This window comes from Macaca fascicularis, chromosome 18, assembly GCF_037993035.2.
Source record: "Macaca fascicularis isolate 582-1 chromosome 18, T2T-MFA8v1.1".
NCBI lineage: Eukaryota > Metazoa > Chordata > Mammalia > Primates > Cercopithecidae > Macaca > Macaca fascicularis.
Window position 1 is genome coordinate 66,483,832 of NC_088392.1, and position 14,635 is coordinate 66,498,466.

Here is a 14,635-nt window from a genome sequence, read left to right on the forward strand (position 1 = left end):
TCCTCACGAGATCTGGTTATTTAAAAGTGTAGGCTGGGCACTATGGCTCACGCCTGTGATCCCAGCACCTTGGGAGGCTGAGATGGGAGGATCGCTTGAGCCCACAAGTTTGAAACCAGCCTGAGCAACACAGTGAAACCCCATCTCTACAAAAAATACAAAAATTAGTTGGGCGTAGCTTGATGCACCTGTAATCCCAGCCTATTTGGGAGGCTGAGGTGGGAGAGTCGATAGAGCCTGCAGCAAGCCATGATTACACCCCTGCACTCTATCTGGGCAATAGAGTGAGACCCTGTCTCAAAATAAAAAATGACAGCTGGGCGCGGTGGCTCATGCCTATAATCCCAGCACTTTGGGAGCCCAAGGCAGGCGGACCATGAGGTCAAGAGTTCGAGACCAGCCTGAGCAACATAGTGAAACCCTGTCTCTACTAAAAATACAAAAATTAGCCAGGTGTAGTGGCGCATGCCTGTAATCCCAGCTACTCGGGAGGCTGGGGCAGGAGAATCACTTGAACCCGGGAGGCAGAGGTTGCAGTGAGCCAAGATCGCACCACTGCATTCCAGCCTGGGTGACAGGGTGAGACTCCATCTCAAAAAAAAGAAAAGAAAGAAAGTGTGGCACCTTCCCACCCCTCTTGCTCCTGGTTTGCTGTGTAGCGCGCCTGTTCCCGCTTTGCCTTCTGTCATGAATAAAAGCTCCCTGAGGCTTCTCCAGAAGCTGAGCAGACTCTGGCACCTGCAGAACCGTCAGCCAATTAAGCCTCTTTTCTTTGTAAATTACCCAGTCCCAAGCATTTCTTTATAGCAATGCAAGAACGGTCTAGCCCAGATGCTGAGCAGAAAGCTGATTCAGTTGCAGAGAACAATCCGCCCAGTGGGGTAATTAGTTTTGCGATGGCTTGTTTAACTCAACCAGTGTTCATTTGGTGAATTCTGCATACCAGGCTCTGTGATAGGTGCTCGGGTTCATGGTAGCAGAATCCAGTCCTGCCCTGCTGACCCCTTTGGTCTAGAGCAGCAGTTAAGGACATGGAGGTGCTTCTCAGCACACCTGACACATCTGACGAGGGCCTGTGCTCTACAAGTGGCAGCGAATCAAAGTCTGTCTGTGACATTTGGGGGCTGAGACATGAATAGTCTCAGACAGCTCATAATCCCTGAGCCATTCTTTGTGTGATGTGGCCATCCTTGCCAGCTGACCGCCTGGCCAAGGTATGCTTGGCTTAGCCTTGGAGCAAAACAAATTTGCATTTCCTAGTCACACACTGATTAAAGGGACAGCAGCCAAGGAACGTGCAGAGCTGTAGGGCAAGGAGAATTTGTCTTAATTATAACACATGGTGGAAAATCTACACATGCACCACAAGACACTAGCTGGTGAAACGGTGGTGGACGTGAACACTGGCTGCGTTAAACCTGATTGTGATCTTTTACTCACTTTCAGAAGCCCCTTAGCTTACCTGTTATGGAAGCAAGTTTTCCAAACATTTCGTGTTCTACCAGGGAGCTCAGAGGTGGGCCCCACATCAAATGTGGAGGCCACTCAGACCCGAGAAGACGATGCTATGGATTAGTAACTCCAGATCGCTTCTCTTCTGCAGGGGAAAGGGCCAGCAGTGGCTGGGAAGGGCGGGGAGAAGGCCCTGTCTAACCGAGGGCATCAGAAGGCCCCCTTTAACTCAAGGCCATCTCTCCAGCATCTGACTCAGCCTGGCTTTGGCCCTCCACCATCTTAGCGGCTCTGTTTCGTTCTAAGTGTGAGGCAGGACAGGTGCTTGGGCTTTGGAATTACACAGAGCTGGATTTGACTCTTGCCGTTTCACTTCATCATCGTGTGTCACTGGCCACCTTATGTCATGTTGCAGAGCCCCAGGTACCTCGTCAATGAAATGGGGTCAGGATATGAATTGGAGTTTGTTTAAGGGTTAAATAAGGACAGGTGCTTTAGGTGCCCCGCACGGGGCTGGCACATGATATCTGCTTGGTGAATATCGAGTCCTCCCAAGCACCAGCCCCTTGTTGAAGACCGTGTCCAAGGCGTCATCTGCCTACCGCAGTTCACATCTCTGGTTTCTCGCTAGCCTGTTCAGGTGCCCTGGTCAGGAGTCCCTGATTTCATTCCCACCCATCTTCTTGCCAAGCACCTAACTTGTCCGTTCTGGTTTCTTGGTCTTCACTTTTGGGACCAAACAATTGCTCCATCTTGGCCCACTTTGGAATCTGTGGACCGGGCTGACTCCTGAGCACTGATTTCCAACCCTGCTGCCTTGGCCTGGGCCATCCTCGGCCCACCTGGGGAATCTGTCTCTGCCCTGGAGCTTCCCTTTCAAGCTTCCACATTGAGCCTCCTCTGGAGAACAGCCTCACGGCATCTAGTGAGGGTGCCTTGCACCTGCCCCCAGCAGGCTCTGCCCGACATCAGGAAGCTCACAGAACCCGGTGGAAGAAACATTTCATAAATGCTAGGTGGACCTCAATGAATGTCAGTCCAAGCAAACTGGAGGTCTGCCCATTTGTGACGTCCCCAAGGTCACAGCTCTGTAGTCCCCAGCTACAGTAGAGAATTGTGCTCCAGTGCCGTTGGGAGCCCTGACTTGCCACCATCCCAACCCTCTATCTGTGGGTCCTGGGAACCTGGAATCCAGGCCTCATCTGAGCAATGACCTTAACCTGCGGCTGCTAGGATGCACTGTAAGTTAGCTCTGTACTTGGGACCACTATGTTAGCTGTTGCTCAGTCCAGTTTACGTCTTTTTGGCTTTGTGCATCCAAAAACATTGTTAGATGAAGCAGCTAGGTAGACACATGTTAAAACAACCTCAGAAGCTGGCATTATTCTTTTTGGTATTAAAGAAAAAAATCCAGATTTTTGTCTGTACCTTTCTCTTTCTTAGACAGTTTTATGTCTTATGCTAATACGGAGGAATGGTGCCTCTCAGACTTTAACAGGCATACAAATCACCAAGGAGGAATGGTCAGACGTAGATTCTGCATCTTTAAGAAGCCCGTAGGTGATGTGAATGCTGCCGATCCTTGGGCCGTGCTCTGAGTAGGAAGATGGTGTGAGAGATGATGGCACGTGGAAGCCCCAGGTTATGGTAGTCTGACATGTGCAACTGTCAACTTTATGATGGTGCGAAAGCATTCCGTAGAAATGTACTTTGAATTTTCATCCTTTCCCAGGCTAGCCATGTGCTGTATGATACCCCTTGGAGATGCTAGGCTGAATCATCTCACATAAAGCCTTTTGTAAGAAAGTGTTGATTACCTCATATAATTTATCGAATACTGTACAGAAGTGTTCTGAGTGTATTTGAGGCAGGAAAGGTTAAGCTGTGATGTTTAGTAGGTTAGATGTACTTTTTTTTCTTTTTTTTTTCTGAGACAGGGTCTTGCTCCCTTCACCCAGGCTGGAGTGCAGTGGTGCGATCACAGTTCACTGCAGCCTTGACCTCCTGGACTCGGGTGATTCTCCCACCTCAGCCTCCCAAGTAGCTGGGACTACGGGCGTGTACCACCATGCCCAGTTAATTTTTTGTATTTTTAGTAGAGACAGGGTTTTGCCATGTTGCCCAGGCTGGTCTCAAGCAATTCACCCACCTCGGCCTCCCAGAGTGCTGGGATTACAGGTGTGAGCCAATGTGCCCGCCCCAGCCCACCCTTAAAAAAAGAAATAGAGACATGGTCTTGCTCTGTTGCCCAGACTGGAATGCAGTGGCATGATCGTAGCTCACTGCAGCCTTGAACTCCTGGGATCAAGTGATCCTTCTGTCTTAGCCTCCTGAGTAGCTGGGACTACAGGTGCAAGCCACCGCGCCTAGCCGTATTAGGTGTATTGATGCTGTGTAGATGATGTGCCGTCTGAGTCAAGACGCATGTGTGTGAGGAAGCACAGTACTCGCCGGGCATTTCTTTGTGTTTTTGCCAGTCTTAGGTTTGGAGTCTTTCTGGACTATCTATCATGAAGTCTAAAGGGCCCTTTATGGGGTGGGGACTCTTAGATCGCACCCCTTCCCATTCTGGCCTGGGTCCCTTCAGCTGGGCTGTGTGCAGGTGGCAAGAGGACCTTTCCCCTTCACCTGCCATTTTTCTTCTTTTCCAGCTTTGAATCTCAGCTCTGCCTTGCAGCTGCATGACTGGCAGCTGTTTATTGACATTGGTGTTGGTGATGTGATTCCAGGTTTACACTCTTAAATTTACTCCCTGCTCTTGCTGGCCTTCAGCACTGTGCTTACCCAACTGTGCCAATGGCCCCAGGGAGGTGATGTCAGGGCGCGCCCCATCCCCAACCAAAAAAAATCCCCCTTGATTTGAAAGATGTCTTTTGTTGCTGAACAGGTAACAAAACCACCCGGCTCAAAGGCACTTCGTTCTTCAGCTTCCCCCCACCCCACCCACTCGAGCTTGCAGCGGGCAGGAAGGCTTCAGGCTCTCAGGAGTCGCAGGAGGCAGCCAGGGCTGGGGAGGGCAGGGGGCCGGCCGTTCAGCACTGAGCCGGAAACGTCTGAGCGAGAGATAAAGAACTCAGCAGCCAGAGTATTCAACAGTTTTATTTGCTGTTGGGGAATGAAGGGAACAGGAAGGAATGACACGGAGGGGAAGGAAGCTGCCGGCTCCCATCACTAAGGGAGGGCACGTGGTACAGAGTGATTTGTGTGAAGCGGCCGCCCCAAGCTGAGCCTGCGGCCGATGACCACAGAAACCTTGGAAGGGAAATCTGTGACCAGAACAACAAAATGCCAAGGAAAACAAAACGCATTTGCATTTGGTAAGAATTTCCTGTTTAAATAGGTTTTATCAGCGGGAAGAAAGGAAAAGTGGTGACTTCTAAGTGTCATTAGGCTGGCCTGGGCTCGGCCCCTGGCAGGGTACGGCGGGGGCTGGGCCACACGCCCTGCTGCCCTTTCCTCCCGGGGGCAGCTGCAGCAGCCTTGAGGCTTGTCCGCTTCCTATCTCTTACCCAACAGTCAGGGCTCACTAGCGTCCGCTTCCTATCCCTTACCCAACAGTCAGGGCTCACTAGCGTCCGCTTCCTATCCCTTACCCAACAGTCAGGGCTCACTAGCGTCCACTTCCTATCCCTTACCTAACAGTCAGGGCTCACTAGCGGAGTCCGGGCCCCCCAGGCTGGCTCTGCGGAAACGGAATCAGGCAGAACCGGCTGGTATTATCCCAAGGAGTGTGGCTGGGCGGAGCTTCCCCACAGATCTCTGAGTGTGGGGAGGACTGGAGAGGACTCAAGGCAGTTCTGAGAGGGGGCAGGGCTTACAAGAGGCTGAAGTTGCTCTCTGTGGTGGAGGTCAAAGGGTAAAACCTCAGAGCGAGTCTGCTGCCTGGCCTTCTTGCTTCACAGGCTCAGGCTTCCTCCTCGCCAAAGCCCAAGGCTGCGACGTGTCTGGAATGTTCCATGTCACAGGAGTGCCTCCGGCAGTGACCTGCGTCTCTCACCCTCCTCATCTTCCTTTGCCTCTGAAAAGCTCATGTCATGGTTGTGCAAAAGGAGACCTCCTGATAAAATACCTTCTCAGCCCCGACTCCTCTCAAATGAATTAAAACCAACAAAACTGCCCATTCCACAAATCCACAGGTAAGGAGAGTTGAAAATGAAAATGCATCTTTAAAAAATAATGGACCACTAACTTCATGGGCTCACCTCATAAATCTAAAAACCAAACACATCACCCCAAATCCAAGTAAATTGGCTTGATTTTATCACACAGCAAAGGATTCAGGCTTCTCTCCCCATGTCTGGGCTGGTGGCCTGTGTCATCCCTAGGACGTCCCTCCCCCAACCCCATCCCCCGAAGCTTGGCAGGAAACTCGGGGCAGATGGGCAGTGGGGAGCTCTCTGGGCCGTTTCCAGATACCCAGGCCATTTCTCAGAAAGGCTGTCCCCGTGCAGGCACTGAGGGAGGTGGATGGCTCATCAGAGAGGCAAGGTGACAGACCCCATGTGCGGAAGGCCAAGGGCATTTTGTAGTTCAGGTGATGGAGGCACCTTGAATATTTTCTCAATTTGCTTTATAAACAGCAAGTGCTCTTAAGTATCAGTTGATCTAGTTTTCGATCAGCTAAAGAGACCACAGTAATCATATCCTCTCCCTCCTCCCTCTCCCCACCACCCAAATCACTGTCTTACAACAGTGATTCTGGCCAAGGAAATTTGTTAGCAAAATATTTAGGACTAAACTCAGTGTAATCTAAGATTCTGAAGAAGCCAAGGATTCTGTTTTGGCCCTCACCAGCTGCTGCTTGAATTTCCCCATCCTCCAAGACTGTCAAGAATCTGACAGCTCTGCTAACGGAAGCTGCAGACCCTCGGTTCGGTTCCGTCGCCCTTTCTCTGGGCTGGTGTGTGAAGCTCCGAATCTGTGACCTCACTAGAATCAGTGTGCGCGAGGGGATCAGCAATGCGGGGCAAAGGTGACTGGTGAGACACACGCCTACACAAACGCATACAGGTATACAAAAAGCAACAAGAGTTTAATTCTCTTTTTACATGGCCACAGGCTCTCTTCAGTCAGGGGAACTTCAGCTGGTGCCTCTCTCTTGCAGCTGTGAGGCAACAGTGTGGTGACACGCCTCATGCAGACTGTCCCGGTAAACGGGGACAACTCACCATTAAAATCTTGCATGAACAGCCCTGGGCACGTGGGAATGGTAAGAGCCACCGTCTCCTTAGTCAGCTTAACCACAGCTCCAAACGCAGTTTGTCCCAGCTGGCAAACGCCTCAAACACCAATCATGCGTCGCGCTCCTATTCTGGGGTTTTATAAAACACTTTTATATAGAGATATAGATAGCACAGTAAATGTGCTTATGATGCACTCTAACATAGAGGACAGGAATACACACTGTGGGGCGCCGCCCCAGCCGTCTCCACAGTGGAGAAAGTGCGAGGGTTAAACACGCGTGGTGTGGTGGCAGACGGCAGGAAGTTAGAGCGCCACGCTCCACGCCCTTCCACGCGACTGACTCATCCAACACTCAGAACTCGCCTTCTTTACCCCCTTGGTGGGTAGGAGCAGTAACAAAACAATGTCATTTTTCTAAGGGTGGAGGATGTCAAACTGTCTGGTACCGAGAGAGCAATTCTTATCCAGAAATCATCTAGAAATAATTGCTGAAGGTCAGCCTGGCCCGTGGCCCCAGGCTGAAGGCTGCTCTGTAAAGGGTGGGACTGGCTCTGGGGGGTCTAGGGCTGATGCAGCATCTCTCAGACACTTGTACACTCACACACCCACACGCCCCAGGGCAAAGTGCACTTCCAATGACTGATACAAAAATAGATTGGCACACCCTTTGACACAAGGAGGTTATCTTCTAAAAGTTTTCCCCCAACTTCTGCAGACTCTCTTCCCCCATATGCTCAAGCCCTTCACACTCCAAGTTGGAACAGATCTGGAGAAGGCCCTGGACCACGCTTGCAAAGTTTGTGAATGCTGGGGAGAAAGACCGGGCTGGGGCAGCTGGCGATTCTCGCTAGTGGACAGAGGACAGGGCCTCTCTGTTCTCAGCACGCACCTCCTCTTCCCTTGTTTGAGGAGTCCATAGCTCATGGCTCCTCTTGGCTACACACCCAAGACTCCTTGGAAAGTTCCTAGTACTGCTTCTCCTCAAACCATGTCGAGAGGAAGAAGTCTGGTATTTTGAGTTCTATTTTTTTCATTTCCAGTAGTAAGTGCTGCTCCACCAAGCTGAGAAGAAACGGTCTTTGGCTCTCCTCGGAGCCGGTGCTAGGAGCTCTGGACCAGGCGTCTGTAGTGGGGCATGACTTCGTGCTCTGGCAAGTGGAGGGCGAATTCCAAGGCCACTAACACTGGGAATTCAAAGGCAATCAGTTCTCGCCTGTTCAGCCGGAACTTCTCTTCCAGTTTCTGCAACAAAATGAAAGAAAATCAAAAGCATGTTCGTTTTGAAATGAAAATCCTAGTCTTTCTGCAACTGCAGCTTCTCTATCCACCAGCCAGGGAGTGCTTAGGAGAAATCCACTTTGGTGAAAGCTCTGTGGAGGAAGAAAGGGAGGCATGGGCTGCGCTTCCTGCCTTCAGTCCTGGTTGTGAAGGGACCACGCCTTTCCCGGGGGCCGCCCGGAACCACACATACATCTTATGACATCATTTAATCCTCTCAGTAATATGACATGGTTCATGCTCCGTATCTCTATTTCACAGATGGGAAAACAGGCTCCAAGAAGTCAGAGAGCTTAGCCAGGGTCACGTGGGCAGCAAATTACAGCACTAAGATTCCATTCTAACTGGGACTCAAACTCTACCTGTGACAACTAAGTGATTCAGGTTTAAAGACTGAAAATAAAGCAAACCGGTGGTGGTTCACGCCTGTCATCCCAGCACCTTGGGAGGCCGAGGTGGGTGGATCACTTTAGGTCAGGAGTTTGAGACCAGCCTGGCCAACATGGTGAAACCCGGTCTCTACTAAAAATGACAAAAATTAGCCGGGCATGATGGTGGGCGCCTATGATCCCAGCTCCTCCGGAGGCTGAGGCAGGAGACTCACTTGAACCCGGGAGGTGAAGGTGGCAGTGAGTCAAGATCATGCCAGTGAACTCCAGCCTGGGCAACAAAGCAAGATGCTGTTTCAAAAAATAAAATAAAATAAAATAATAAAATAAAGCAAACCGCCCACGACAATAAAAACCATGTGGTAAGTTCAGAAGGGAGTGCACCGATTCTATGTAGTTCAGTCCATTCCTCTTACACACAAGGATCTACCTCCTCGGGAAGTCCCCACTTTCACAGTGCCACTGAGCCTGGTGGCATCTTGCGTGTCCACCCAACTGCAGGGGCTGCTGGAGCTGGAAAAGGAGGAGAACCACCAAGGTGGGGATGGGCAGGGAGGGCCTCTGTTTGCTCAGGCACATTCTGCCTTGGCATAAACCCAGCTTTTATCTTAATAAAGCAAATCCCACGCATAGAGCAGATGTTGATTGCTTTCAGATCATAACTGGGATGAGATCTTGAGTTAGGTTTCTTGCTACTATAAGTGGCTGGTCAAACCATTACTGTTATATTCTGCATCAATAGTGAGGAAGGCCAAGGGCATTTTGTAGTTTAGGAAATGGAGGCACTGTGAATAAGGTAAAGTTGTCAGCTTCTGCTGTGTGGTATATTTATAATTAAATACACCACAAGTATGATTAAATGTGCATATTATTTATAATTTTATAAATATTCGTTACATCTAAAGATTCATTAGTTCTTGGCCAGACAAGATTATAATGACTCATGTCTATAATCCCAGTACTTTGGGAGGTTGAGGTGAAAGGGTAGCTTGAGGCCAGGAGTTCGCGACTAGCCTGGGCAATACAGCGAGACCTGGTCTCTATAAAAAATAAAAAAAATTAGCCAGGTGCTGTGGTGCATGCCTGTAGTTCCAGCTACTTGGGAGGCCGAGGTGGGAGGACTGCTTGAGTCTGGGAGGTGGAGGCTGCAGTGAGCTATGATTGTGCCACTGCACTCCAGCCTGGGTGACCGAGTGAGACCTTGTCTCACAAAACAAACAAACAGAAATCATTAGTTCAGCAGGTATCTGTCTCAGCCTACTGATTCTCAGCTGAGTTGGTCCAGTGTCACTTCTGCGTTCCTGTATTTACTGGATAAACTAGATGATTTTGTACCATTTCTTAAAATCTGTAAAGCATTGACCTAAAGTATACTCTTTTCAACTGGGGAGTACCTACCTTAGTGCCCTTTTGCCTTTTTGCCTTTGCCACTGAAGACAGCTAGACAGTGAGACATATGGGGTATTGACTAAACCACGTCTTTTATTTTCTGTATTCTGATGCTTTGACATCTGGGGCCTTGCTGACTCCGGAGGGACTGCCCTTCCCAGGGCTAGCCAAATCCTCCACAGTGACCCCTTTTGCTTTTCGAATGCAAGCCAACCAATCCAGAGGCCACGTTCCCACCACCTCCTCCATGGGCCTCACACTCCGGGCCACTATCCACCTGCCCTTATCACCCCAGGGCCAGGCACCAGACAATTAGGGACAGATGCTAAGCCCCAGAGCCCATCAAAACTATTCAAACTAGCCAATCCCAGACCCACAAACACTGCCTTACCTATTCCTTTCTGTGAAAACCAGTCAAGACTCCCTCTGCCTCCTGGCCAATCCCAGGGCTTCCATGCACAGCTCCCACAGCATGGCATGCCCCTTGTCACGGGCTGAATGCTTGTGTCCTCCCAGATTCCTATGTGGATGCCCTAATCCTTCACGTGATGGTATTAGAAGGTGGGGCCTCTGGGAGTGATTAGGTCTAGATGGGCTCCTGGCCATGGAGTGGAGGGATTCAGAGCCTTAGGAGAAGAAACCAGAGGGCTTGCTTTTGTCTCTCTCTGCAGTTAAGGATAGGCAAGCGAGCAAGGGGAGGAACCTCACCAGAACCAAAGCAACTGGTCCTTTGACCCTGGACTTCCCAGTCTGCAAAACTATGAGAAATAAATTTGTCATTTCAGCCATCCAGCCTATGGTATTTTGTTATGGCAGCATCAGCCAAGATACTCCTCCTCAGGAGCTGTCACACACTATCTTCTCAATGGATCTGTCTTCTGATCAGCTGGCTTTACTGTACCTCAAATTTTTTTTTTTTTTTTTTTTTTTGAGACGGAGTCTCGCTCTGCCGCCCAGGCTGGAGTGCAGTGGCCAGATCTCAGCTCACTGCAGGCTCCGCCTCCCGGGTTCACGCAATTCTCCTGCCTCAGCCTCCCCAGTAGCTGGGACTACAGGCGCCCGCCACCTCGCCCGGCTAGTTTTTTGTATTTTTTAGTAGAGACAGGGTTTCACTGTGTCAGCCAGGATAGTCTCGATCTCCTGACCTCGTGATCCGCCCGCCTCGGCCTCCCAAAGTGCTGGGATTACAGGCTTGAGCCACCGCGCCCGGCCCAAATTTTCTATTAATACATTGAATTCTAAAATAGGCATTCATGTAGCCATCCAAGGAGATCGATGTTTCCTTGCTTTGGTAGGGCTCTCCTTTAAAAGAAAAGAGGTACCAGCCTGTCAAACTCACGCCTTTCCCCAGAGAGGAGCCAGCCACGGAATTAGGCAGCCAAGGTCTTACTGAAGCAACCTGTTTGACATTAGATGCTCTGTGGGTCACACTGCCTGAGGGAATCCCTCGCAGGTGCAGTGGCTTCTATGGCTGTGGGAATGACTGCATCTCTCAGGGTGTCTGAGAATGGATTTTGAGGGCCAGACCCAATGCCCAATGCTGAGGAGCTTTGGTCTTGTCCAAGTAGATCATCCCTGTGTTCTAAGATAGCCTGACTATTCCCGCTACAGGAAAGACCTCACAGCCTTCACCTCAGTTGCTCACTAAGGATCAGAATCCTTCCAGGCGGGGTCACTGACCGAGTCCTTCTGAGACAGGAACCCTGGACTGGAGCGAGTGCTCCTCCAGCCACCAGGACAAAGGCCACTTACATCAATTAAATGCTTGACTTCGTGTTTTTTGAGGTCACTTCCAATTTTGGCTGCTAACAGCACACATGCCCCAGCACACAGCTTCCGGTTCTGTTTGTTGAGCTTCCCCTTGAGGGCGAGCTTTTCGAAGTAGACGAAGGCCATGGCCACCGTGGGCTCCTCAAGGCCACAGTCCTCCTGCGCCAGCTTCCGCATCTCTCGTTTCAGACTGGAGAAAGACAGGCGGGAGGGAACAGTCTTGTGAAAACTTGAGAGTTTCAGGGGACCCCAAAGGAAAAGACTCCCCCATCTTGAAAGCTTTTCTCTTTCTCTTTCCCAGAGGGTGGCCTGGACTGGGATTAAGTCCCTGGGAGTGTGAGGGCTGCATTATGCGTGGGGAGCAGACTTACAGAGCTGGGCTTTGGACTTTTCTCTGTTGGTCAGGTCGTATAGAACATGTTTACTTTTTTCTTTTTCTTTTTTTTGAGATGGAGTCTCACTGTGTTGCCCAGGCTGCAGTGCAGTGGCGCGATCTCGGCTTACCGCAACCTCCACCTCCTGGGTTCAAGCAGTTCTCCTGCCTCAGCCCGAGTAGCTGGGATTACAGGCGCGCACCACCACGCCTGGCTAATTTTTAAATTTTTAGTAGAGACGGGGTTTCACCATGTTGGCCAGGTTGGTCTCAAACTCCTGACCTCAGGTGATCTGCCCACTTCGGCCTCCCAAAGTGCTGGGATTACACGAGTGAGCCACCGCGCCCAGCTGTCCTTTCTGTTGAACGTGACAATGACTCAATCACTGGAACCACAGGAAGGACCACTGGACAGGTGACAAGCTTACTGTATGTGGTAAGAGGGGTTTGGAGGGAAAGGTCACAGGTAAGCTCCCGTACCTCCTAATTTTGCTGAGCGTCAGCTTAATGTGAGGAAACTTCTCCTTGAAGGTCTCGTTCATGTCCTTCTTGAGATCCGAGGGCTTCACGTAGTCAATCACCGTTGTCTGTAACAGACAGGGGAACACGGATCACTCCTTAAAACAAGGGTTGTATGTAATAATCATGCGCCAACTATGACCAACTTACAACTCCCAAGGCCATGAGCAATGGGAAAACTTGGATTGGAGCTGCGACAAGGGCTCGGCGGAATCCAGGAGCCTGAAGTGGACTGTGTCTTTCTGGAGGTGAACAGAAAACAAGTCACCACCGTTAGGATGAGGTGACACTTAGGAAAGCCGGCCTGTGGACCATCAGAAGTCAGTGCCCGAGAGGGAGGGGTCCCTCTGTCAGTTCCCAGGTGTCAGCCTGTTCACACGGTACAGGGTTTAAGCGCGGGGGGCTTAGATGTACACAGACCTGGTGTTCAATCCCTACTTGACCATTCACTAGTCCGACAGCTTTGGGAGACTTAAAATCACCCCAAATCTCAAGTCCCATTTCTGTAAACAAAAACCAGTACAGTGCCTACTTCACACAGCTTTCTGAGAACTGTTCGAGAAGTGCCGTGCACAGTGCCTGGCCTACAGCAAATGCTCAATAAATATTAGCTATTGTTTAGTTTTTTAAATGGCAGTAAAACACACATCACATACAATTTACCATCGTCACCATTTTCAGGCGTACCATTCAGTGGCATTAAGAACACTCACATCGGCCGGGCGCGGTGGCTCAAGCCTGTAATCCCAGCACTTTGGGAGGCCGAGACGGGCGGATCACGAGGTCAGGAGATCGAGACCATCCTGGCTAACACGGTGAAACCCCGTCTCTACTAAAAAAAATACAAAAAACTAGCCGGGCGAGGTGGCGGGCGCCTGTAGTCCCAGCTACTCGGGAGGCTGAGGCAGGAGAATGGTGTGAACCCAGGAGGCGGAGCTTGCAGTGAGCTGAGATCCGGCCACTGCACTCCAGCCTGGGCGACAGAGCGAGACTCCGTCTCAAAAAAAAAAAAAAAAAAAAAAGAACACTCACATCGTTGTGCAGCCCTCACCACCTTGGATCCTTGGAGTCCTTTCTGAATACCCTGGTCTTCCTCGCTCCTCTGTACCCTGCACTGTGAACTCGGAATTCAACAGTTTTTTTCTGGGTTTACCCCAGTTCATCTCATCCCTCCTCGAGAGTACACTTGCCAAGGCTGGGTCTTTTTCGGCTGACTACATGCCACAATCTTTTTTTTTTTTTTGAGACGGAGTCATGCTGTGTCGCCCAAGTAGTACAGTGGTGCAATCTCGGCTCACTGCAACCTCCGCCTCTTGGGTTCAAGTGATTCTCCTGCCTCAGCCTCCCGAGTAGCTGGAACTACAGGCACGTGCCACCACAGCCGGCTAATTTTTGTATTTTTAGTAGATGGGGTTTCGCCATGTTGGCCGGGATCCTCTTGAACTCCTGACTTCAGGTGATCCACCTACCTCTGCCTCCCAAAGTGCTGGGATAAGAGGCATAAGCCACTGTGCCTAGCCTACATTCTATAATCTTAATCATCCAAAGCTCAGGAAAGAAGAAATGACAGATTTTGATGTGAAGGTTGATTCCCTGGATGACTCACGCCTGCAAAGCCCATCAAAGGTTTCCTTAACAGCTCGAATGGAAGTTGGTGGCCTTCTCTGGACACCTCCATTTATAGGACACAGGATTTTAGCGCAGACATGTGGAATGCCTTTGGTGTCAGTTAGTAGGAAGGAGCAGGCAAGCAGCCAGCACATCCCAGTTCAAGTGATCTTGATGGTCCTCTTTGCTTCTCCGGTGAATAAAGGCAAAGCACAGCAATATTAACTCCAACAATACCACCAGACCTGTTCAGAGCCACAGTATTTGGACACTGCTCTCAATGCCAAGGTCCAGCAGAGTGGGCCCCTGTGGCAGCCCTCCAGGACAGGTTTATTTCCCTTCTACTTTTAAGAATGGTCTCCTCTGGGTTGAAGGGGATTAAGATTTCATTTTGGAAACAGGCAGTAGAATGGGGGCTACATGTAACATGCTCACCTCAAGCTGGGAGGGCCCATCAGCCAACCCTCCTGTTTCCCAAGTAATCAGCACCTTCCACCAGCTTCTCAACCCCTCACCCCCCATCCAGCCACCCTGAACTCCCAGAGACAGGCCGCTCCCACTCTTCCTCTACAGAGGAAGGTCATGAGGTTTGCAATGATGTGAGCAGGCTCAAGTAAAGTCATCTGCCTTTGTTGGGGGCCTGGAGCCCCGTGAGCGCCAGCAAGGATATCCT

At 50.5% G+C, this 14,635-nt stretch overlaps 1 protein-coding gene across 2 annotated transcripts in view; it reads right to left on the reverse strand.

Annotated features, from left to right (window-relative positions):
* Window positions 1–6,465: 6,465 nt before the first annotated feature.
* Window positions 6,466–14,635, reverse strand: part of CABLES1 (Cdk5 and Abl enzyme substrate 1) — a 127,028-nt gene continuing 118,858 nt past the window's right edge. For both annotated transcript variants that reach the window (XM_045377927.3, XM_015440110.4), the window contains 3 exons: window positions 12,316–12,422; window positions 11,445–11,652; window positions 6,466–7,878 (listed from right to left, as the gene is read on the reverse strand). In XM_045377927.3, the coding sequence (XP_045233862.2) occupies window positions 7,738–7,878; window positions 11,445–11,652; window positions 12,316–12,422 (456 nt within the window). In that variant the 3' untranslated portion in view covers window positions 6,466–7,737. The remainder of the gene's footprint in view (window positions 7,879–11,444; window positions 11,653–12,315; window positions 12,423–14,635) is intronic.